The 23,308-nt window shown below is 37.8% G+C and overlaps 1 protein-coding gene across 2 annotated transcripts in view; it reads left to right on the forward strand.

The window, feature by feature from the left end:
* The window catches only part of UGGT1 (UDP-glucose glycoprotein glucosyltransferase 1), a 110,795-nt gene that overhangs the window by 67,876 nt on the left and 19,611 nt on the right, over window positions 1–23,308 (forward strand). The window contains exons 20-31 of one of the 2 annotated variants that reach the window (XM_005909980.2): window positions 412–510; window positions 1,787–1,810; window positions 2,304–2,398; window positions 4,405–4,611; window positions 5,274–5,405; window positions 6,194–6,324; window positions 9,679–9,774; window positions 12,577–12,679; window positions 12,921–13,000; window positions 13,465–13,654; window positions 21,904–22,062; window positions 22,591–22,676. In XM_005909980.2, the coding sequence (XP_005910042.1) occupies window positions 412–510; window positions 1,787–1,810; window positions 2,304–2,398; window positions 4,405–4,611; window positions 5,274–5,405; window positions 6,194–6,324; window positions 9,679–9,774; window positions 12,577–12,679; window positions 12,921–13,000; window positions 13,465–13,654; window positions 21,904–22,062; window positions 22,591–22,676 (1,402 nt within the window). The remainder of the gene's footprint in view (window positions 1–411; window positions 511–1,786; window positions 1,811–2,303; window positions 2,399–4,404; window positions 4,612–5,273; window positions 5,406–6,193; window positions 6,325–9,678; window positions 9,775–12,576; window positions 12,680–12,920; window positions 13,001–13,464; window positions 13,655–21,903; window positions 22,063–22,590; window positions 22,677–23,308) is intronic. The other variant, XM_070359948.1, reaches the window with a different exon arrangement.

A 23,308-nucleotide genomic window follows, 5' to 3' on the forward strand; every position in this document is an offset into this window, starting at 1 on the left:
TATGTGTTTTCTTATATTTTCTCTCCCATTTATCTCCTCTTATCCCCAAATAGAATAGGGAAGTGTTTACTGTAGGGATGGACTATGGAAAGGAGAGATGAAGTTAAAGTCTCTTTAAAAGATCATCCTCTAGGTATAAAGTGAAAAAATAGGAATAAAATTAATTTAAATAATCAAATTAACACATATATGAGAGTTATATGTCAGATGGGTACATTTTCCCTTTGTGTCTTAAAATATGATTAATGAGGTAGGGGTCATGTTGTTAACTTGTTCAATGAACTTGGAACAATATATTTTGCTCATGCATTTTGTTAAAACATATGTTATGGTCAAATCAGATTATCAGTTGAATGTTAACATTAGCTTGAATTTAGGCATATTAATTATAAATCTAATTTTTTTTTTCAGATAACTTTTTTGTGGATGATTATGCTAGATTTACCGTCTTGGATTCCCAAGGCAAGACTGCTGCTATAGCCAACAGTATGAATTATCTGACTAAGAAAGGTAATTCATTTTACGCTTAACCTTGGATTCAACTTTTTTTTTTTCTTAGTATCTACAAAAATTTAGTGTCTGTTGAGAAAGAGATACCATAATTTCTTTTATTTTTTTGTATAATTATTTGAGTCTAGAAATTACCTATTTAAATTTAATTTTTATATATATTTGAAAATTCAGATGTTGTCTATAAATTTTATGTGCTGTGTGTGCTGTGCTTAGTCGCTCAGTCATGTCCAACTCTTTGTGACCACATGGACTGTAGCCCATCAGGCTCCTCTGTTCATGGGATTCTCCAGGCAAGAATACTGCAGTGGGTTTCCATGCCCTCCTCCAGAGGATCTTCCCAACCCAGGTCTCTTGCATTGCAGGTGGATTCATTACTGTCTGAGCTACCAGGAAAGCCCAAGAATACTGGAGTGGGTAGCCTAACCCTTCTCCAGGGGATCTTCCTGACCTAGGAATTGAACCAGGGTCTCCTGCATTGCAGGAAGATTCTTTACCGGTTGAGCTACCATAATAGACATAAAAGGCAAAAAGAAAAATTTTTTCATGGTTCAGAATGGAAAAAGAATTATGTAAAAATGGTTTAATGCATTGCAGATTGGTTTGACTCACCTCTTCAATGACAACATTGGATTAAATTTTTGGGATTTATAGATAAGTGAAGTCAAAGTCGCTCAGTTGTGTCCAACTCTTTGTGACCCCATGGACTATACAGTCCATGGAATTCTCTAGGCCAGAATACTGGAGTGGGAGGTCTTTCCCTTTTCCAGGGGATCTTCCCAACCAGGGATTGTCTCCCACATTGCAGGTGGATTCTTTACTAGCTGAGCCGCAAGGGAAACTTGGTTCAAGAAATCCTTGTGACTGTTTTTAAGCTGATTTTGATACAGAGTTCTTTATGCAGATCAAAATTATGTAAAATGATACCCTTTTAATGAAAGACAGATGTTTTCCCTCTCTGGTTACATTTATTACCCTTTTAAAGCACCAACTGTCATTTAAGGTAGCTATTTTTATTACCATTGTAGTTTTCTCCCAGAGAGAAGTTCTGGCTTTTCAAATGTATATTTAAATACAGTCCATTGCTCCATTTGGTTCCTCTAAGAAATTGATTCCGAGGAGTCCTTGTATAGTTCTGTAACACAAATGGGACTAAGAACCAGAAAAAAAGCATAGAGGATGTTGGGCATTATTTAAAATTTGTCTCTTAAGTTGACATTAATTAGAGAAATGACATTTTCTTTTTTTCTACTCTTTTTCCTTTACTTTTGTCCAGGAATGTCCTCCAAGGAAATCTATGGTAACTTTAAACTTCAGAGTGTTCTATTCCTTTTATTTATTTTTTATTAATTATCTTATGTGGTTCAGGCACTGTTATAATTCAGAATTTATCGCTACTTTATTGGAATGTTTCTGGAACCTGTGGGTAACAGATAAATTATCAATGCAGATAAGTTCTGTGTGTTTGTAAAGAGTTATATTATAGAAAGTTACAAATGAATATGATTAGAGACTATCATATGTTACCCACACTCTCAAAGACTTTTTCATTTTACATGCTAACAGATGCCCAAACCAAAACAGAATTAATAAATGCATGTTTCTAATTTCTAATTAAGCCACATGGAAGGTTATCATGCTTTCATTCTAGTATCAAAGTTTCGCTGCTTTTGCTTTGTATCTTTATTTTTTGCATGGTTTGCAGAAATTACTTGACTTAATAGCAATACTGAAACATAGGATGTGCTTTCTCCCCTCCTCCCACTCAGTATGTTGTGTTTGTTTTTCTACAGATGATTCTTTTATTAGACCAGTAACTTTTTGGATTGTTGGGGATTTTGATAGCCCTTCTGGAAGGCAGTTGTTGTATGATGCTATTAAACATCAGGCAAGTATCTCCTACTTCAGTCTGTGTCTTTGTTTGAGGCTGCAGTATCTTCATGAGCATCTGTGTGCTGATAATATTCTGGTGGGGAGGCTGAATCCTGCATTTTTAGTGCTTGGGGAGAAGAAGCATTGTTTTCTCAGAGGTCTGGCAACTATTGAGAAAGCCGAGAAGACTGCAACATTCTTTTTTTTCTTTAAAAAATTTATTTGTTTATTTATGGCTCTGTTGGGTCTTTCGGGCCTCCTCTTCCTTGCAGTGCACAGGCTTCTCATTGCAGTGGCTTCTCTTGTTGCAGATCATGGGCTCTAGGCTGCAGCTCAGTAGTTTTGGCAAACTGGCTTAGTTGCTCCACAGCAATGTGGGATCTTCCTGGAGCAGGAATCGAACCCACGTCCACTGCACTGGCAGGCAGAATCTTAACCACTGGACCATCAGGGAAGTCTGGGAATAGATTCTTTTAGAGGGAAAAATAACGAGATCTTCATCATGGACAGGTTTTTAATTGTACTCCTGTTCATGCCCTTGCTGAAGAGATGCTGCAAAGTTCATTTTGTATATTGTGTGGAAGAGACAGAGTCCTTACCTTGACAGAGGTCCAGATATGGGAAAAATATTAACCAGGCACATCAGCGCCTATGTAATACAAGTTGGTGTAGGCACGCAGAGGGATGCACATACAGGTGGCCTGAAAGCTAGACAGGGTATCACCTGTAGAAGTGGACTGAATAGCAGTGGTGAACAGTTGAAAAAATATCACCTCTTCTAGAGATCCTCATTGTCAGAGAGAGAGTTGTTACATTTCCTGAGTAGTTTCAGATTGGATCTTCATCCAGGTTTCACACCCCTCCGACCTGTGTCCCTTTACCACCCTGTGTCCTAAGGAGGCTCACTGAAATACTGATGTACTGAGTGCCTTTATTGTCCAAAGGAACAGACTAGATGGTGTGGTCAGTTCAGAGTTGTATTTGTGAGCAGTCCTGGAAGGATGATATATGTATAATGCGTTCTTAAATTGATAAAGCTTGTGTGGTGGTAAAGTGGGAGAACGGGGAGGGAGTAACTGAGGTGACACATAGGTTCAGAAGACAAGCACACATTAACAGGATGTACATTGTCACCGTGTGACCACCCCCCAGGTACAGAAGTAGTCACCTCAAAGTATGGCCCTGCCTGCGGCCTCATCACTATCCCTCTCCGGTCCCTCTCCTCACAGCCTAGGCTTGCCTGTTACTTACTTTGTTTAAATAGACTCTTACAATATTAACATGTGTTTGTTTGCACTTGATTTCTTTGCTCAACATTTTTGAAATTTATCCATGGCTTTACAAGTAGTGGTAATTAGTTCTTTTTCATTGTGCAGTCGCTGTACCACAGAGTTTTGTTTGTTTAGTCTGTTTGATGGACAGTTGGTTTGTTTCTAGTTTGGGGCTAGAAGAATGCTGCAGTGAATACTCAGGTACATGTTTTTAGATACACATCAGTATGAATGATACACATAAGTATGAATTTCTGTTGCTATGGCCCTTTTTTGTTTTTTTTGGTCCTAGATATCTTCTTCCACATGAATTCTTGACTTTTTACCCAAGGAGAGATTAATTTTTGCTAGAAATCTGTAAATCTGTAAAGGGTTTGCGCAGAGCCCTTCAAGAGGGTTGTGACTTGTGGTAGTAAAGATGGGTGTAGTTGGGATTCACATGCCCAAGTGAGGCATAACATGCATAAGAAGAATGCAAAGTGTGTTGGGAAAATACAGGACTCTGACAATCTGTAATGTATTCCATATTTACAGAGATGGCAAGAAATGAATTGGAAAGGTAGGTTGGGGGCCAATTCATGTAAGGGTTTGAATGCCTAGTTACAGCATTTTAATTTTATTTGGTATGCAGAGGAGAACGACTGAAGACTTAAGTGTTATTTGCTACTTATGGAATATGACTGATGTTAATGCTGCTTTTTAAGTTCAAGACATCTACCATATAACTCTTAATTTCCCATTTTGTAAATAGAAATCCAGTAACAATGTTAGAGTAAGCATGATCAATAATCCTAGTGAAGATATAAGTTATGAGAAAACTCAGATCTCCAGAGCAATCTGGGCTGCTCTCCAAACCCAGACCTCCAACTCTGCTAAGAACTTCATCACAAAAATGGCCAAGGAGGAGACTGCAGAGGCCCTGGCTGCAGGAACTGACATTAGGGAGTTCTCTGTTGGGGTAAGTCTGTGTATTGCACGAAGCTGCCTTGTTCTGTTATTTAGAAGTTCATTCCTGTGGGCTGATTTGTCCTGTTCCTGTTGATGTCAGGATTTGTGATTGTAGTTCTGAGCTCAGAGAATATTTTTTAAGTTGGAAGAGCCTTTCCAATAAATAACAATTCTGTGATTTTCCCTTTACTTCACTTGAAACTTACTAGGTTTCATGTGTATACATGAGTTTATGTATGCTTTTAAGCACAAAGCCATTGGTTTTGTAAGTTTTTAAAAGGCAGAGTTAATTTAAAAAGTCCAAGTTAATTTATATACTACGTACTTTTGATTGTTGTGTAATTTTAAAACTTTTTATAAAATGATGAGTGTATTTGATGTTTCAGTTAGAAAAAAGGTTCTCTCTTGAAATTAACAAGATTTAAAAATGCATAATAAAGATACCATGAATTATAGTTTGCCAATTAAACTATCACATAAAGGACCAGGAAAAGGAAATAAGCAATTACTTGTTAAGTGAGAGGTTGGGAAAAAACGGGAGGAAATGTGGAAAATGGAGACATCATAATGTTAATTATTAAAATTAGTCATAACTTTCCTCTAGAGCATTTTATGATTTATTCATGTGATTATTAATTTTTGTGGTTTTCATAATAACAATTACTTTCCTAGGGCATGGATTTCAGTCTTTTTAAAGAGGTCTTTGAGTCTTCCAAAATGGATTTCATTTTGTCTCATGCCATGTACTGCAGGGATGTTCTAAAGCTGAAGAAAGGACAGAGGGCAGTGATCAGCAATGGAAGGGTAAGGATTTTGTCCTGAGACAAGGTTGGCTTCAAATTAGATTAGTGAACAGTCTTGGCAGCATTCTTCTCTGAAGCTAGTAAACTCTTCAACAGAGCCACTTTTTCCGAAGGTGATTAGGGCTTATGCAGTGCTGGTGATCATTACTGCCCCCTTGTTTCAAAGGAAGTTTGCTCATTTGGACACAAAGGTCCTTACATGAAACCTTCCTCCTGTTTAGTTTTGCCCTGTGAGTGTGTAAGATGGTGAGAGTGTGGTTGCTCTCAGAACATAAATTCCTAAGACCTTTGATACATAAAGTATTTGTATCATGTGAGGATTAAGTTTATGGTTTGTGCAGTTTATATGAACTTAATTGGTTTATGCTTAGAATACTTCATAAATATCTGCACATGTGAAAATGAGACTAGGCAGACATACTAAACTTGAAACTCTTAGCACTTAGGGTGAAATCTCTGGTATCTACCACTGCATTTCTATTTTGGCTTTTTTATTATATTCAGTGAGAATTAATGAAAATGATATTGCTGTTTTATATCAGAGTTTGTTTACTGTAAAAATAGTGTAAAATATTCGAGTCTACACTCTGTTGAGTGTGGAGGAATTGATAAGTGGATAGCCATATGAGTTGATTTGGCTTTTATTTTCACTTTTTCATTGATTTAACTTAGACATAAACATGTTTTGGGTCTGTAAAGTGATTTGGTTTGTAAGGTGGCCTGAGGACAACCCAGGGCTTCTTTGCAGCCTGCTGATTCCAACACTGACTGCCCTGCTCTCTTTCACAGATCATTGGGCCACTTGAGGACAGTGAATTTTTTAATCAAGACGATTTCCACCTCCTGGAAAATATCATCTTAAAAACTTCAGGACAGAAAATCAAATCTCATATTCAGCAGCTTCGGGTAGAAGAAGATGTGTAAGTTTTGCCATAGAAGAAATTAATCAGTTCAAGTCATAGGGGCTGTCTTAATTGGACCTTCCTCATTCTTTAAATGGCACCCCACTCCAGTACTCTTGCCTGGAAAATCCCATGGACGGAGGATCCTGGTAGGCTGCAGTCCATGGGGTCGCTAAGAGTCAGACACAACTGAGTGACTTCACTTTCACGCATTGGAGAAGGAAATGGCAACCCACTCCAATGTTCTTGCCTGGAGAATCCCAGGGACGGCGGAGCCTGGTGGGCTGCCGTCTACGAGATCACACAGAGTCGGACACAACTGAAGTGACTTAGCAGCAGTAGCAGCAGCATTCTTTAAAAAAAAAAATGTTAAACATCTATTCCAAGATGTTTTATCTCTAGCTTTAAAATATAATAATTGTCTTCATTTCAGGTTTACTTATTTTTGCTTCCACTAAATGAGTTAATTTTGCAGCAAGCTGTTTAAAGAACTGAATTCTCTCCATTTTGATTTTTTAAAAGGTTTTGATTGTAAAAATTTCAAACATATGCAAAAGTAGAGGGGTGATTTTATTTCTTTGGAATACTTATGGAAAGACATACTTATTCCTAATTATTTCTTTAATTACCCTTCAGTTTTATTTTCAGGAAAAAAAGGCAAATTAAGTGTTTCTTTTTCTTTATTTACTAATTATTGAATAATGAGTTTTTTGTTATGTAGTCCAAAGGTGATGATGATGAGTTGATTATTATTGGTTCTTTACTGTTATTTTAATCCTTTTCAGTGTTATTACTAGCTTATGTATTTTAATAAGTTATTTCTCAAAGGAAGAAAAGTAATTATTTGATTGGTCTATGTACCTGCAGTGTAACTGAAGCTCATATTCATATTCACATGGTTTTTGGCATTAAATATCAAATGCATGTATAATTGGAGGATGTATGTTTATGTTTAATGTTGATGAACCATGATACCTTTTTCCACAGAGGCTATAGCATTTTACTTTCCCATCAGTAATGCATAAGGGTTCTAATTTCTCCACGTCCTCATCAACGTTTGTTATTTTTTATTTTTTTTATAATACCCATTCTAAATGAGTGTGGTATCTCCTTGTGGTTTGTCATACTCCCCTAATAATTAGTGATCTTGAACATCTTTTCATGTGCTTAATAGACCATTTGTCTATCTGGGAAAACATCTGTCCAAGTCCTTTGCTCATTTTTAATTATTTATTTTGTTGTTGAGTTGTAGGAATTCGTTTATATTCTGGATATCAATCCCGTATAGCTGTGTGATATGCGGATGTTTTTTCCCCATTCCATGGATTGACTTTTCACACTCTTGATAGTGTTCTTTGATGCATAGTTTGAGGATATAGAATTTTAAAGTTTTTCTGTTTTCTTCTTTTCTTCATCTGTTTCATCATAGCATGATGTTGCAGAGTTCGAGATGCATGTCTTAGTGTTGACTTTGATAGCTACCAGAGTAGCCTCTTTGCCAAGTTTTATGTGATATGAGAAGGAATCTTTTTTTATCTCAGCCAAACTGGGGTCACAGATAAAGAGGTTTTGTTCTACCTCATTTAGTGCTCCTTGTTTTAGCCTATGAAACACCTCCTGGATACAGGCCAGGAGCTGACCTATGACTTGAAGCCTTGTGTCACAGGCATAGGCTTGCTGTGTTCCTTGGACCACTCCCTCTCTGTCTCTGGAGCCTGTGGAGGGGTCCCTTGGAGTCCTTGTGGACTGTATAATTGCCAGACTATGCACAAAAGACTTGTCTTTAACCAACTAGAGATGTATTAGGTGGGTCCTGGGTGGATATAGACATGTAAGGTAGCTTTGGGCTTCCTTGGTAGCTCAGTTGGTAAAGAATCCACCTGCGATGCAGGAGACCCTGATTTGATTCCTGGGTCGGAAGATCCACTGGAGAAGGGATAGGCTACCTGTTCCAATATTCTTGGACTTGCCTTGTGGCTCAGCTGGTAAAGAATCCACCTGCGATGTGGGAGACCTGGGTTTGATCCCTGGGTTGGGAAGATCACCTGGAGAAGGGAAAGGGTACCCACTCCAATATTCTTGTCTAGAGAATTCCATGGACTATATAAGTCCATGGGTTGGCAAATAGTTGGACACAACTGAGCAACTTTCTCTTTCTTTTTCACTTTCAAGGTAGTTATGGGGCTACCAAAAGATTGATGCTAAAACTTTTAGGGTTCTCAGAGTGCCCTTGCTTGCCTAGGGTTTTCCTTAGTGACAGGACTGCTCCACCTTGGAGTGGCCCCTTATGACAGCCACAGCTTTCATGCCTGACCCAGACCTGCAGCTAAGAGGCCGTCCTCAGCTCCCTAAACCCCAGTTGTGACCTCTTTAGTCGAGGTGCTCATCCCATGCCCCGTTAGTGTCCCTTGACATATTTTGTGACAGTGTTGACACATCACAGGAAACAGATGACCTATTTTATTTTGTTTTCAGAGTTATATTGAGAAGTACCAGGGGATATAATTTAATATAGTTGTTTGGTTCAGTGAGAGAATGGATGGGCTTGATTCTAGTTCAAATATATTCACAAATATACTCAAATATATTTTAGCATTCTTAGAATTCAATCCTTGGTTCAGCAGACTAGAGCATTTTTTTTGAGTCTCATGATTTAGTGTAAAATCTTCCTTGGTTAGAAATCAAGTTAGGAGGGGTGGGGAATGTGGAAGTGCTTTTCAAAGTTGTTTACTGTAATGTTGATTGTAATAGTGTAATAGATAATGATATATCCATAAATATAATACTATGCAGTTATTGAAAATATTGATGTACCCCAACAAAATAATGTTTGTAATATATTATTAAATGAAAAATCAGGTTACCAAATAATGTAGTACCACTTTTGTGTGTATAGATATATATATATTTTACAATATAGAAGAATTATGAACTGAAGTGTTTTCAACACTTATTTCTTAAATATGCTATTGTTGTGTGTATCTCCATTTTCTCCTTATGTATTTTTTTCCTGAATGTTTTTTTTTGTAAATTGTTACTCTAATGATCATAAAAAATAATAAAGTTATTTAGAAGAGGGTGAGGGAGACATAAATGACACTGGCTGCCTACTCTGGGCCAGGCTCTGAGCTAGGTGCTTTATTTTGTATGTTAGGCCAGTGCTGGTTTTATAAGAGCTGCTCCAAGTAGTTGCTACCTCCATTTCACATATGGAAAAATCAACACTAACTGCAGGGCTATAAAACTAATCAGTGACACAGATTGTTGTTTTTTTTCTCATGCCTGTTGGTACAAAGTTTATTTCTTCAAACCATGTCGTTGGCATTCAGTACTTAGGTTGATTGCTAAATTTTCACCAACCACATCTTTCAGGGCCAGTGACTTGGTAATGAAGGTGGATGCTCTCCTGTCAGCTCAACCAAAGGGAGATGCAAGAATCGAATACCAGTTTTTCGAAGACAGACACAGGTATAGAATCAGTGTTGAATTTATGCATATTTTTGTTTTCCTCAGCTCTTTTATTCTTCCATTTAAAGTGTATTTGTAAGTGTGATGTGGTTTTTATATATGTTTATATTCATATGTAGAACTCATAACAGAGCTCAGTTGCATAAAAGTTGACATTTATTTCTAAATCAATTTAAAGTAGTTCTGAGTACACCCTTTAAGAAAACAGAGCTTTTAATAAAGCAGATCAGCTTAATTTTATGATATTAAAGAATAAACAGTTGTTAAACCACTCGTCTCTTCATCTTTTTTTGAAACCTGTCTTGTTTTCAATAAAATAAAAATAAGTGTAGCATTATAAGGAACTCTTTTGTCTTTTGTCTTTTTGTCTCTTGTTTTCTAGTTTTTTATTTTGAAAAGTTTCAAACTTGGAGAATAGTTGAAAGACTATTACAGTGAACACCCAAATATCTTTAACCTAGATTCACCAACTGTTGACACTGTGCCACATTTATCCATATGTGTGTGTATGTATAGTATACATACAATATAGATACATACATATAGTATACATACAAAATTTGTATTGCATACAAATGTAACGTGCATTCACATTTTTGGCAACCATTTGAAAGTATGTTGTTCAGTTCAGTCACTCAGTCATGTCCCAACTCTTGTGACCCCATGGACAGCAGCACGCCAGGCCTCTCTGTCCATCATCAACTCCCAGAGTTTACCCAAACTTATGTCCATTAAGTCAGTGATGCCATCCAACGATATCATCCTCTGTCGAACCCTTTTCCTCCCGCCTTCAATCTTCCCCAGCATCAAGGTCTTTTCAAATGAGTCAGCTCTTCGCATCAGGTGGCCAAAGTGTTGGAGTTTCAGCTTCAACATCAGTCTTTCCAATGAATACTCAGGACTGATCTCCTTTAGGATAGACTGGTTGGATCTCCTTGCAGTCCAAGGGGCTCTCAAGAGTCTTCTCCAACACCATAGTTCAAAAGCATTAGTTCTTCGGCACTCAGCTTTCTTTATAGTCCAACTCTCACATCCATGAGAGTCTCACATACATGACTACTGGAAAAACCATAGCTTTGACCAGAAGGACCTTTGCTGGCAAAGTAATGTCTCTGCTTTTTAATAGGCTGTCTAGGTTGGTCATAACTTTTCTTCCAAAGAGTAAGCGTCTTTTAATTTCATGGCTGCAGTCACCATCTGCAGTGATTTTGGAGCCCCCCAAAATAAAGTCTGCCACTGTTGCCACTGTTTCCCCATCTATTTGCCGTAAAGTGATGGGACCGGATACCATGATTTTAGTTTTCTGAATGTTGAGCTTTAAGCCAACTTTTTCACTCTCCTCTTTCACTTTCATCAAGAGGCTCTTTAGTTTTTCTTCACTTTCTGTGATAAGGGTGGTGTCATCTGCATATCTGAGGTTATTGATATTTCTCCCAGCAATCTTGATTCCAGCTTGTGCTTGTAGACATTGTTATATATCATGGATATATTCTTTGGCATCTGTCTCCTGAGTACTGACAGTATCTCCAGCAATTTAAATCGCTGGCATACCTCAGCAATTTAACCTTGATAAAGCAATATTATGTAATATCAGTCCATTTTCCGATTTCTTCGAAGCCCAGTAATGACCTTTTACAACTGTTTGTCGTTTTGGTCTAGCTCACACATTGAAGTTAGTTATTGTGTCTCTAGTCTCTTCTGAGGTAGAACAGTTTGAGGGTTTTTTTGTTTATTTGTTTTTTCAGTCTTTTATAACATTGACTCTTAGGAGTCCAGGCCAGTTGTCTTGTGGAATGTCCCACAGTCTGGGTTGTTTTCTCATGATTCGATTTAAGATTAACTTGTCTTTAGGAAGAGCTCCTATAGTTGATGTATGCAGCCCTTACTTTACCAGTCAAGTGTATATCTTTTTGCACCTCAGAATCACCACAGAGACTTTAGATGTAGAAGCCTGCATGCTACTCTTCTATGATTTTGATTTAATTAGTTTAGAGTAGATTGGACTTTGGTTTAATTGATCTGTGCTTTCTCACAGTCAGTCCTGGTGGGGATAAAATTTGAACAGACAATTTGCCATAAAAATATTTGTTTAATTATGACTCTCATGTCTAGGAGTGCGTTAATTCTCAAGAAATTTCCAACAGTGATACAAAGTGGTTGTGAGAAGTTCTTTACAGCTTGAAAGCCATCTAAAAGTCTAGCAATAAGGAATAGCTTAAGTAAACTACAGCATGTTCACTTGGCAAATTGAAGATTATTTCTTTTTCAGGATATTAATGTATAACAACGTGGAAAAATCTTTATAATATTTACAATTTCTGGGGGAAGGAATGAAGTCATTATAAGGTTGCTGATATCTTATAGGTGTATCTGATCTTTATATAGGCATATAAGGAGGACTGTATAGAAATGTCATATAGTGGTTGAGTTGGGATGGTGAGATTTTATGATTATTTCCTGTTTCTCTCTTTTGCAAATTTCTTGTAATATTCTTATATTTCTTTTACTATTTGAAAACATCAATTTCTTCTCTCCTTACAACCTTCTTGCCAAGAAATAAAAATTGGCATAATGTTCCTTAACTGTTAAAAACAAGTATTAGAAACTTTGAGAGGGTTTTGCAAACTTTGAGGTGGACATAATCACGTAGTTGACCACCATGTAACTTATTGTTTTTTGGAAAATGCTAAGAGAGTTGATTAGCTGTATTGGATGTGTTGTCTTCCTGCCCCCACCCCGCCAAGAAATCAACTGTTTCCTATTTTCCCCCAGAGTAATGTTTTATCTTTTTGATCTCTGTAGTGCAATTAAACTGAAACCCAAGGAAGGGGAGACATACTTTGATGTCGTGGCTGTCATTGACCCTGTCACCAGAGAAGCACAGAGACTTGCCCCATTGCTTTTGGTAGGTAAAACTGCAGAGGCAATGCCCATGATTTGTCCCCATGATAGGTAAGTGTGATTTTGATTGTGCACTAGAGCTGTGATTTCTAGGGATTTACCCAGTGCAGAATTTATAGGATTTATTATCTTTGTTTTTTTTCTTGAGATACACATTTCTGAAGAGAAAATATAAACATTTTGTCTCGAGTATCAGTCACTTTGTAGGAAAAATTTTTGTTTTGTCATCTGATTTCCTCTTTTAGGTTTTAACTCAGCTGATCAACATGAATCTAAGAGTATTCATGAACTGCCAATCTAAACTTTCCGACATGCCGTTAAAAAGGTAAAACCAACTGGCTAAGAAATCAACCCTTGGAAAAAATTGCACTCAGTCTGAAAGCTAAAAAGTGAATGTAAAAGATCAAAGGGATTTATATACGGACATCATGTTTAGAAAAAAAATCACTTACTGAAGTTTTGCTAAATTTCTAAGAACTGATCAAGAGTTTGAAGAACTTAGTATGAGTGTGGGAGCTGGGGGCACAAGCATTTCCCCTCCCCACAAAATGCAGGAAGGAATGACGTCCCCCCCAACCCCACCTCCCCTGCTCTCCTTGCATCTTCAACAACCACAGGGCATACAGTTAGGGCAAAAGATGGTTTTGGAAACACTTTCTTACTGTGGAAGGAAGGTCTTCCAAATCTAGTTTGTCTTAAGTCAGTTGTTTATCTGTGTAGATATGTATAAGCTCAAAGGTTGTGGTTGCATTAAAAAAAAAGTTTAACATCTTTCCTTTTCCATTTCAGCTTTTACCGTTATGTCTTGGAACCAGAGATTTCTTTTACTTCAGACAATAGTTTTACTAAGGGGCCAATAGCAAAATTTTTGGATATGCCACAGTCTCCTCTGTTCACTCTGAACTTGAACACACCTGAGAGTTGGATGGTAGAGTCTGTCAGAACACCATATGACCTTGATAATATTTATTTAGAAGAGGTAAGAGTATCATTGCTTCCCAGTATCTAATCCCACATAACTCTGTTGAAGATGTTGTTATGGTAGTCTCTGATAATCTCCCTACAGTCTAGGAGTGCTTCTGAAACAGTAGTGTTCAAGTAACAGCCTCATTGAGATCTATATCACACACCATAAAATTCACCCTTTTAAAGTATACAGCTCAGTAATTTGAGTATGTTCACAGAGTTGTGCAGCCATCACCACTATCTAACTTCAGAAAATTTTCAACACCCCTAAAACTAACTCCATTCAGTTCAGTTCAGTTCAGTCACTCAGTTGCGTCCAACTCAGCGACCCCATGAACCACAGCACACCAGGCCTCCCTGTCCATCACCAACTCCCGGAGTTTACTCAAACTCATGTGCATCGAGTCGATGATGCCATCCAACCATCTCATCCTCTGTTGCCCGCTTCTCCTCTTGCTTTCAATCTTTCCCAGCATCAGGGTCTTTTCCAGTGAGTCAGTTCTTTGCATCAGGTGGCCGAAGTATTGGAGCTTCAGCTTCAGCATCAGTCCTTCCATTGAATATTCAGGACTGATTTCCTTCAGAATGGACTGGTTGGATCTCCTTGCAGTCCAAGGAACTCTCAAGAGTCTTCTCCAGCACCACGGTTCAAAAGCATCAATTCTTTGGTGCTCAGCTTTCTTCACAGTCCAACTCTCACATCCATCCAAGACTACTGGAAAAACCATAGCCTTGACTGGACTAACTCCATACCCATGAGTAATCACCCCCAATTCCCCTTGCCCTCTGACAACCACTAACCTATTTTCTGTCACTTTTTTGTGACTGGCTTCCTTCACTTAAATTATTTTCAAGGTTCATTCATATTTTGGCATTTATTAGTACTTTATTCATTTTTATTGCCAGATAGTATTCCATTGTATAGATATACTACGTTTTATTTATTATTTATTATATCCACCGTGTGGCTGTATCACTTATAGACATTTGGGTTGTTTCTGCTTTTAGACCATTATGAATAATGCTGCTTAGGAGCATTTGTACATAAGTTTTTGTAGATATGCTTTTCTTTCTCTTGGGTATATACATAGGAGTGGGATTGCTGGATCAGATGGTAATTTTATGTTTAACTTTTTAAGGGATTGCCAAACTGCTTACCAGAGTGATTTGCCCTAATAACAAATGACATTGAGCATTTTTTCATGTGTTTATTGGCCATTTGTGTATCTCCTTTGGAGAAATGTTTATTCAAATCCTTTGCTTTATTCAAATCCTTTAAAAATTGACTCATCTTATAATTGTTGAATTGTAGGAGTTCTTTTTATATTCTGGATACAAGTCCCTTATCACATATATGCCTCACATACATTTTCTCCCATTTTATATGTTGTCTTTTCACTTTTTTGATGGTGTCCTTTGAAGCATATAAGTTTCTAATCTTCATAAAGTCTAATTTTCCTATTTTTTCATTTGTCACTTATGCTTCTGGAGTTATATCTAAGAAACCATTGTTTAGTCCCAAATCACAAGGGTTTACGCCAGTGTTTTATTTTAGAACTTTCACAATTTAAAACTCTTACATTTTTGAAAACTCTTACTTCCTTGATACATTTGGAGTTAATTCTTTGTATATGGTGCCAGGTAGAGTTCCAGCTTTAGTCTTCATATGTGGCTATACAGTTGTCCAAGCACCATTTGTTTTAAAAACCTATTCTTTCCGCATTAGATGGTCTTTGTGCCTTTGTCAGGAATCAGTTAAACCCTAATGTGAAGGCTTAATTTTGGGCTGTCAGTTCTAGTCCATTGATCTGCGTGTCTGTCCTTAGGCTAGTACCACATTGTCTTTTTTACTGAAGCTTTGTAGTAAGTTTTCAAATTAGGAAGTGTGAATTTTCCAGTTGTGTGTTTTTTTTTCCCAAGGTAATTATGGCTATTCTGGGTTCTTTGCATTTTGAAATCAGCTTATTAATATCTTTAGAAAAAGCTGCTGTGATTTTAATAAGAATTTCATTAAATCACTAAATCAGTTTAGAGAGTATTGCCTTCTTAACAGTATTAAGTGTTCTGAACCATGAATATGGGATATCTTTCCAATTATATAGGTCTTTAATTTCTTTCAACAGTGTTTTGTAGTTCTTAGTATACAAGCCTATACAAGACCATGCCATCTGCAAATAAAGTTTTAATTCTTTCTTTCCAATGTGATGCCTTTTATATAATTTTCTTAATGTATTGGAAAAATTTTAAATTACTGATTCAGTCTCTTGCTGTAGGTCTGTTTAGATTTTCTGTTTTGTCTTGAGTCAGTTTTCAAAGTTTGTGTATCTTAGGAGTGTATCCATTCTATCTAGGTTGTCTAATTTGTTGGCATACAGTTTTTCATAGAATTTTCTAAAATTTAAATTTAACAGCTGTGTTTCCTTTATCCTTGCTTATTTCAGTAAGTTGGCTCTTCTCTTTTTCTCTTGGTCAGTCTAGCTAAAAGTTTGACATTTGTTGATATTTGCGAAAAACAAGCCTTTGGTTTCATTGCCTTTTTTTTTTCTTTTCTTTCCGTATAACTGTGTTTGGAGTCCCTAAGGTAATTGGTCCTTTTCCCCTAACCCATTTTCAAAGATAGTTCAATTTCATTTCACTTATGTCTCTTACCAGCCCTCACTCTATACCTAGCTTAGAGTGTATTAACAAAGGAACTGAAAGACATGGTCTTTACCTCCAGGGAACTTATAGTGCCTCAGAGCCTCCTTCCTTTTTAAAACATCTGTCATTGTGTCTGCCCTTAATATCTCCTATCACGGTTGAACCCTATTTTCTGGTTCTGTCTTCTTGGGAATTGGGAGACTGGAAACTTGAGCATAGTTACCAAAGGACTTTGCAGACTTCTTTTTGTGAGGCTGAATAACTAGTTTCTTAAAGAGGAATCCCTGTGCTCACTTCAGCGGCACATACACTAAAACTGGAAGAAAAATCCTTTAGGTACTAAGCTGATTGAAGCAGAAAGAGAATGTGTGTGTGTGTGTGTGTGTGTGTACACGTAGGTACACACTTGCCCTTTCCCAATCCTATCCACCATATTTTTAAAAAATAAAGAATACAGTTCTTGCCCTTGAGGAACTAACTTTTGTTGAAGAAATTATAGAATGGCCACAAAAAAGCACTAAGGAACATTGCACAGAAGTATAGAATCAAATGCAAAGCAAGTTTCTTCCATATTTCCCAGGGTTTTTGCTGCTCTTTTTTAGGCTTCCTCCAGTTTCTCTACATTCCACTGAAAATATAGAGCCTGACACTTGTGAGCATGTGGGGGTTTCCCTCTTAGCTCTTAATATTATACTTTTGGAATTTAGTATTGCAGTAACATGTTAAGCTCCAAATAGTTCCATTATCAGCATTAGATAAGGCTATAAAACCAAGCCTGAACTAGCCTGGGATAGAAACTCTTTAATTGTTAGTTTGGTGCAAGCGTAATTATGATTTGGGGCCATGAATTTTAAATCATTATAACGAGGCTCAAACACATCTTTATTAATCAGAGTAAGAACCATTACAATTAACATGCTTTTGCCAATGAGAAATAAGTTTGTTTAATCTTGTAGCATACAAATTCATGATTTGAGATTTGATGAACTCGTGGAAAGCGTTTTCTGCCTCCTGCTGGTGTGGAAGCTTTTTCCAGGCATGAAGTTGTCAGTATGTTTGCAGAAGTGGTAGTTGGTTGGCAAGAGATCTAGTGAATTTGATAGATGAGGCAAAACCTTATAACCCAATTCGTTCAACTCTTGAAACATTGTTGGGTGTTGTTGTAAAGAAGAATTAGGCCCTTTCTGTTGACCGGTGCTGGCTGCAGACATTGTAGTTTTCAGTGTTCAGTTCAGTTCAGTCGCTCAGTTGTGTCCAACTCTTTGCGACCCCATGAACTGCAGCATGCCTCCCTGTCCATCACCAACTGCCGGAGTATACCCAAACTCATGTCCATCGAGTCTGTGATGCCATCCAACGATATCATCCTCTGTCGTCCTTCTCCTCCCGCCCTCAATCTTTCCCAGCATCAGGCAGGGTCTTTTCAAATGAGGCAGCTCTTTGCATCAGGTGGACAAAGTATTGGAGTTTCAGCTTCAACATCAGTCCTTCCAATGAACACCCAGGACTGATCTCCTTTCGGATAGAATGGTTGGATCTCCTTGCAGTCCAAGGGACTCTCAAGAGTCTTCTCCAACACCACAGTTCAAAAGCATCAATTCTTTGGCGTTCAGGCTTCTTCACAGTCCAACTCTCACATCCATACATGACTATTGGAGAAACCATAGCTTTGACTAGATGAACCTTTGTTGACAAAGTAATGTCTCTGCGTTTTAATATGCTGTCTAGGTTGGTCATAAGTTTCCTTCCAAGGAGTAAGCATCTTTTAATTTCATGGCTGTAGTCACCATCTGCAGTGATTTTGGAGCCCAAAAAAATAAAGTCAGCCACTGTTTCCACTGTTTCCCCATCTGTTTACCATGAAGTGATGGGACTGGATGCCATGATCTTCGTTTTCTGAATGTTGAGCTTTAAGCCAACTTTTTCTCTCTTTCTCTTTCAACTCTCCTCTTTCACTTTCATCAAGAGGCTCTTTAGTTTTTCTTCACTTTCTGCGATAAGGGTGGTGTCATCTGCATGTCTGAGGTTATTAATATTTCTCCCGGCAATCTTGATTCCAGCCTGAGCTTCATCCAGCCCAGCGTTTCTCATGATGTACTCTGCATATATGTTAAATAAGCAGGGTGACAATATACAACCTTGATGTACTCCTTTTCCTATTTGGAACCAGTCTGTTGCTGCATGTCCAGTTCTAACTGTTGCTTCCTGACCTGCATACAGGTTTTTCAAGAGGCAGGTCAGGTGGTCTGGTATTCCCATCTCTTTCAGAATTTTCCATGGTTTATTGTGATCCACAGAGTCAAAGGCTTTGGCATAGTCAATAAAGTAGAAATAGATGTTTTTTCTGGAATTCTCTTGCTTTTCAATGATCCAGCGGATGTTGGCAATTTGATCTCTGGTTCCTCTGCCTTTCCTAAAACCAGCTTGAACATCTGGAAGTTCACGGTTCACATACTGCTGAAGCCTGGCTTGGAGAATTTTGAGCATTACTTTTACTAGCGTGTGAGATGAGTGCAATTGTGCAGTAGTTTGAGCATGCTTTGGCATTGCCTTTCTTTGGGATTGGAATGAAAACTGACCTTTTCCAGTCCTGTGGCCACTGATGAGTTTCCCAAATTTGCTGACATATTTAGTGTAGCACTTTCACAGCATCATCTTTCAGGATTTGAAATAGCTCAACTCGAATTCCATCACCTCCACTAGCTTTGTTTGTAGTGATGCTTCCTAAGGCCCACTTGAGTTCACATTCCAGGATGTCTGGCTCTAGGTCAGTGATCACACCATCGTGATTATCTGGGTCATGAAGATCTTTTTTGTACAGTTCTTCTGTGTATTCTTGCCACCTCTTCTTAATCTCTTCTGCTTCTGTTAGGTCCCTACCATTTCTATCCTTTATTGTGCCCATCTTTGCATGAAGTGTTCCTTTGGTATCTCTGATTTTCTTGAAGAGATCTCTAGTCTTTCCCATTCTGTTGTTTTCCTCTATTTCTTTGCATTGATCACTGAGGAAGGCTATTATAGCAAGATCTCTACTTGCTATTCTTTGGAACTCTGCATTCAATTGGGTATATCTTTACTTTTCTCCTTTGCTTTTTGCTTCTCTTCTTTTCTCAGCTATTTGTAAGTCCTCCTCAGACAGCCATTTTGCTTTTCTGCATTTCTTTTTCTTGAGGATGGTCTTGATCCCTGTCTCCTGTACAATGTCATGAACCTCTGTCCATAGTTCATCAGGCACTCTCTCAAATCTAGTCCCTTAAATCTATTTCTCACTTCCACTGTATAACGGAATTTGATTTAGGTCATACCTGAATGGTCTAGTGGTTTTCCCCACTTTCTTCAATTTAAGTCTGAATTTGGCAATAGGAGTTCATGATCTGAGCCACAGTCAGCTCCTAGTCTTGTTTTTGCTGACTGTATAGAGCTTCTCCATCTTTGGCTGCAAAGAATATGATCAATCTGATTTTGGTGTAGACCATCTGGTGATGTCCATGTGTAGAGTCTTCTCTTGTGTTGTTGAAAGAGGATATTTGCTATGACCAGTGCGTTCTCTTGACAAAACTCTATTAGCCTTTTTCCTGCTTCATTCTTTACTCCAAGGCCAAATTTGCCTATTACTCCAGGTGTTTCTTGACTTCCTACTTTTGCATTCCAGTCCCCTATAATGAAAAGGACATCTTTTTTGGGCGTTAGTTGTAAAAGGTGTTGTAGGTCTTCATAGAACCGTTCAGCCTCTTCAGTGTTACTGGTCAGGGCATAGACTTGGATTACCGTGATATCGAATGATTTGCCTTGGAAATGAACAGAGATCATTCTGTCATTTTTGAGATTGCATCCATTTCGGACTCTTTTGTTGACCATGATGGCTACTCCATTTCTTATGAGGGATTCTTGCCCACAGTAGTAGATATAATGGTCATGTGAGTTAAATTCACCCGTTCCAGTCCATCTTAGTTCGCTGATTCCTAGAATGTCAACGTTCACTCTTGTCATCTCTTGTTTGACTGCTTCCAATTTGCCTTGATTCATAGACCTAACATTCCAGGTTCCTGTGCAGTATTGCTCTTTACAGCATCAGACCTTGCTTCTATCAGCAGTCACATCCACACCAGTTTTCAGTCTATCTCATTGATTTGCTGTGCATACTTCTCAGATATATTGTTTTTGCCATGATTCAGGAAGCTGTAGTGGATCAGCCCAGTAGCAGACCACCAAACAGTAATCATGACCTTTTCTGGTGCAAGTTTGGCTTTGGGAAGTACTTTGGAGCTTCTTCTTGGTCCAGTCACTGAGCTAGTCATTGCCAGTTGTCATATACAGCCCACTTTTTGTTGCATGCCACAATCTGATTGATAAATGGTTTGTTGTTGTTGTGTAGAGTGAGAGAAGAGGACACTTCAAAACGATGTTTTTTGATTTGCAGTCATGAGGTACCCACTTACTAAGCTTTTTCACCTTTCCAATTTTCTTCAAACGCTGAATGACTGTAGAAGAGTTGACACTGAGTTCTTTGACAACTTCTCATTGTTTGTAAGAGGATCAGCTTCTATGGTGGCTCTCAGTTGGTCGTTGTCAACTTCCAACGGTTGGCCACTAGGCCTCTCATCTTCAAGTCTCTTGTCTCCTTTGTAAAACTTCTTGAACCACCACTGAACTGTACATTCTTTAGCAGTTCTGGGCCAAATGCGTTGTTGATGTTGTGAGTTGTCTCCACTGCTTTACAACCCAGTTTGAACTCAAGTAAGAAAATCGCTTGAATTTGCTTTTTGTCTAACATCATTTCCCTGATCTAAAATAAATATAAAATAAACAGGAAGTAATAAGTCATTACCAAAAAAATAAGGTGAGAAATATGCATTAAAACAATGTATAATATAACTACATTTATTTAGAATATATTCTAATATCAAGCAACAGATTTCAACAGTGCAAAATTACAATTACTTTTGTGCCAACCTAATAGCTAAAGCCAAGCTGCCCTAAGATTTTGTAATTATACCATATTTTCTGCAAGGAATTAGCAATAATTTAGGCAGTTAGTTTTATGCCACTATGGAACCATTAAATATATCTGCGATATTTGCATTTAGAACAGCAGTATTTTCAGCTGTCTTCTAAAGGCCAAGATGAATTTTCATTTTTGTCGGATGTTTTTCTGAAATTTTATTTTATGTGATTTTTTTCCCAATACTACCTTCCTAGATTAACATCTTATCCTCTCCTCTGTACTTTTGGAATAACCTCCTTACTGTTTTTCTGTGTCCTTTTTCCTGCCTCTCCTTCCAACCCACCTGAGTTTCTAAAATTGTGTATGCTTGTTAACTACCAGCACAATCAAGATACCAGAGCATTTCCATCTCTCCAAAAAGTTTTCTCATGCCCCTTTGCGGGTAATCCCCTCCTTCCCCCCCAGGCCACAGGCAGCAGCTGATCTTTTCGTCACTATAGTTTTACCTTTTCTTGAATTTTTTATGAATATGATTATATGACATATAGCTTTATGTCTGATTTCGTTCACTTTGCATAGTGCATTTGAGATTCATCTGTGTTGTTGCATGTATCACTAGACCGTTTCTTTTTACTGCTGAGTAGTCTCCAGGTTGTGATTTAATTTTGATATTGCAGGTGGATAGCGTCGTGGCTGCTGAGTATGAGCTGGAGTACCTGTTACTAGAAGGTCACTGCTATGACATCACCACCGGCCAGCCCCCCCGGGGACTGCAGTTTACATTAGGAACTTCAACCAAGCCAGTCATTGTGGATACCATTGTTATGGCTAACCTGGTAAATAACAGTACATCAGGTGGCGATACTGCGTCATGTTAATTTGGGCCCTACACTTTATGACGGAGCGATTAGCATTCTGAACATGAGTGAGATTAAAGTTCATGATGGACTGAATTTGGTCAATTTAAAAATCATCAGTTTAGTTAAACTTGTAGATTGGAATCACATGGCATCTTAAAAGAAAGCATGCTAGAATATTTTGCTCTAACCAGACTGGCTCCTGAAAATGTGTTGCTTATGAGCCAATAGCCTTTTTCTTTTTTTAATTTTGTTGGAAATTTGAAGTATATTCACATATTACATACTGCTTCTTCACTGAAGTACAGCTAAAGGACAGGCTTCTTGGCTTGACAGGCCTGTATTTCGCTAGTGTTTCTAATATGTGGGTTTTAAGAATTGCATTGGTTTAAGTATCTTATTTAAAATAAAGTTGACTGACATTTCAAAAAAGAAATAGCTGTCCCTCAGAAACAGCATTTTGATGTTTCCAAGAGAACTAAAATTTGTCTTGTCTTCTGGTCCTAGGGCTATTTTCAGTTAAAAGCCAACCCAGGAGCTTGGATTCTCAGACTAAGAAAGGGACGTTCTGAAGATATTTACAGAATCTACAGGTAGGATTAAATGATACAGGTGCATTTTTTCAGAATATTCTGCAGTATGAATCAGCTTGAATTGAATAGTACACTGGCAGTTAGGCAGTTAGAATTTACTTTGTAATTGTATGTGCTTTTCCAGAAAATGAAATCTGGAAGAGTGGTTGGGGTATAATTGAACAGTAAGCAGTATAAGTATTAGCAATATATGTAATCAGGTCTGGCTTCAGTCCCTCTTTTGTGCTAACTGTCCCAGCACCAAATCATTCTGTCAGCTGTGATGAAAACCATAGGCAGATGAGAAAGTGAGTCATTTTTAGGAAGGAGAAAAGAAATGAAGAACAGTTCAGACTTTTCAACCCAGGGTAGTATATTTGTGTACCCTGAGTGGGTTGCAGATTGACCAGACATAGGTAGGCTTTGGTCTTAGAACCTTGGTGGGAGCACTTGTCTTTTTAGGTCTGAGAAAGCATGGAAGTACTCCCAGCATGTCTGTCAGTAGCCTGCTGTTTTGCTTTAAGGTTTGCTACAAGTGACTGTTGGTTTAAAAAAATTATACTGCCTTCTAAAGAGGTGTGGTCTAAATTCTGTTTAACACAATTTAAATTAGTCTTAAGCTATGTGAGAAGACGTCATGCCAGTTCATTTTG

Source organism: Bos mutus, chromosome 2 (assembly GCF_027580195.1).
Source record: "Bos mutus isolate GX-2022 chromosome 2, NWIPB_WYAK_1.1, whole genome shotgun sequence".
In the NCBI taxonomy this organism is placed as follows: domain Eukaryota; kingdom Metazoa; phylum Chordata; class Mammalia; order Artiodactyla; family Bovidae; genus Bos; species Bos mutus.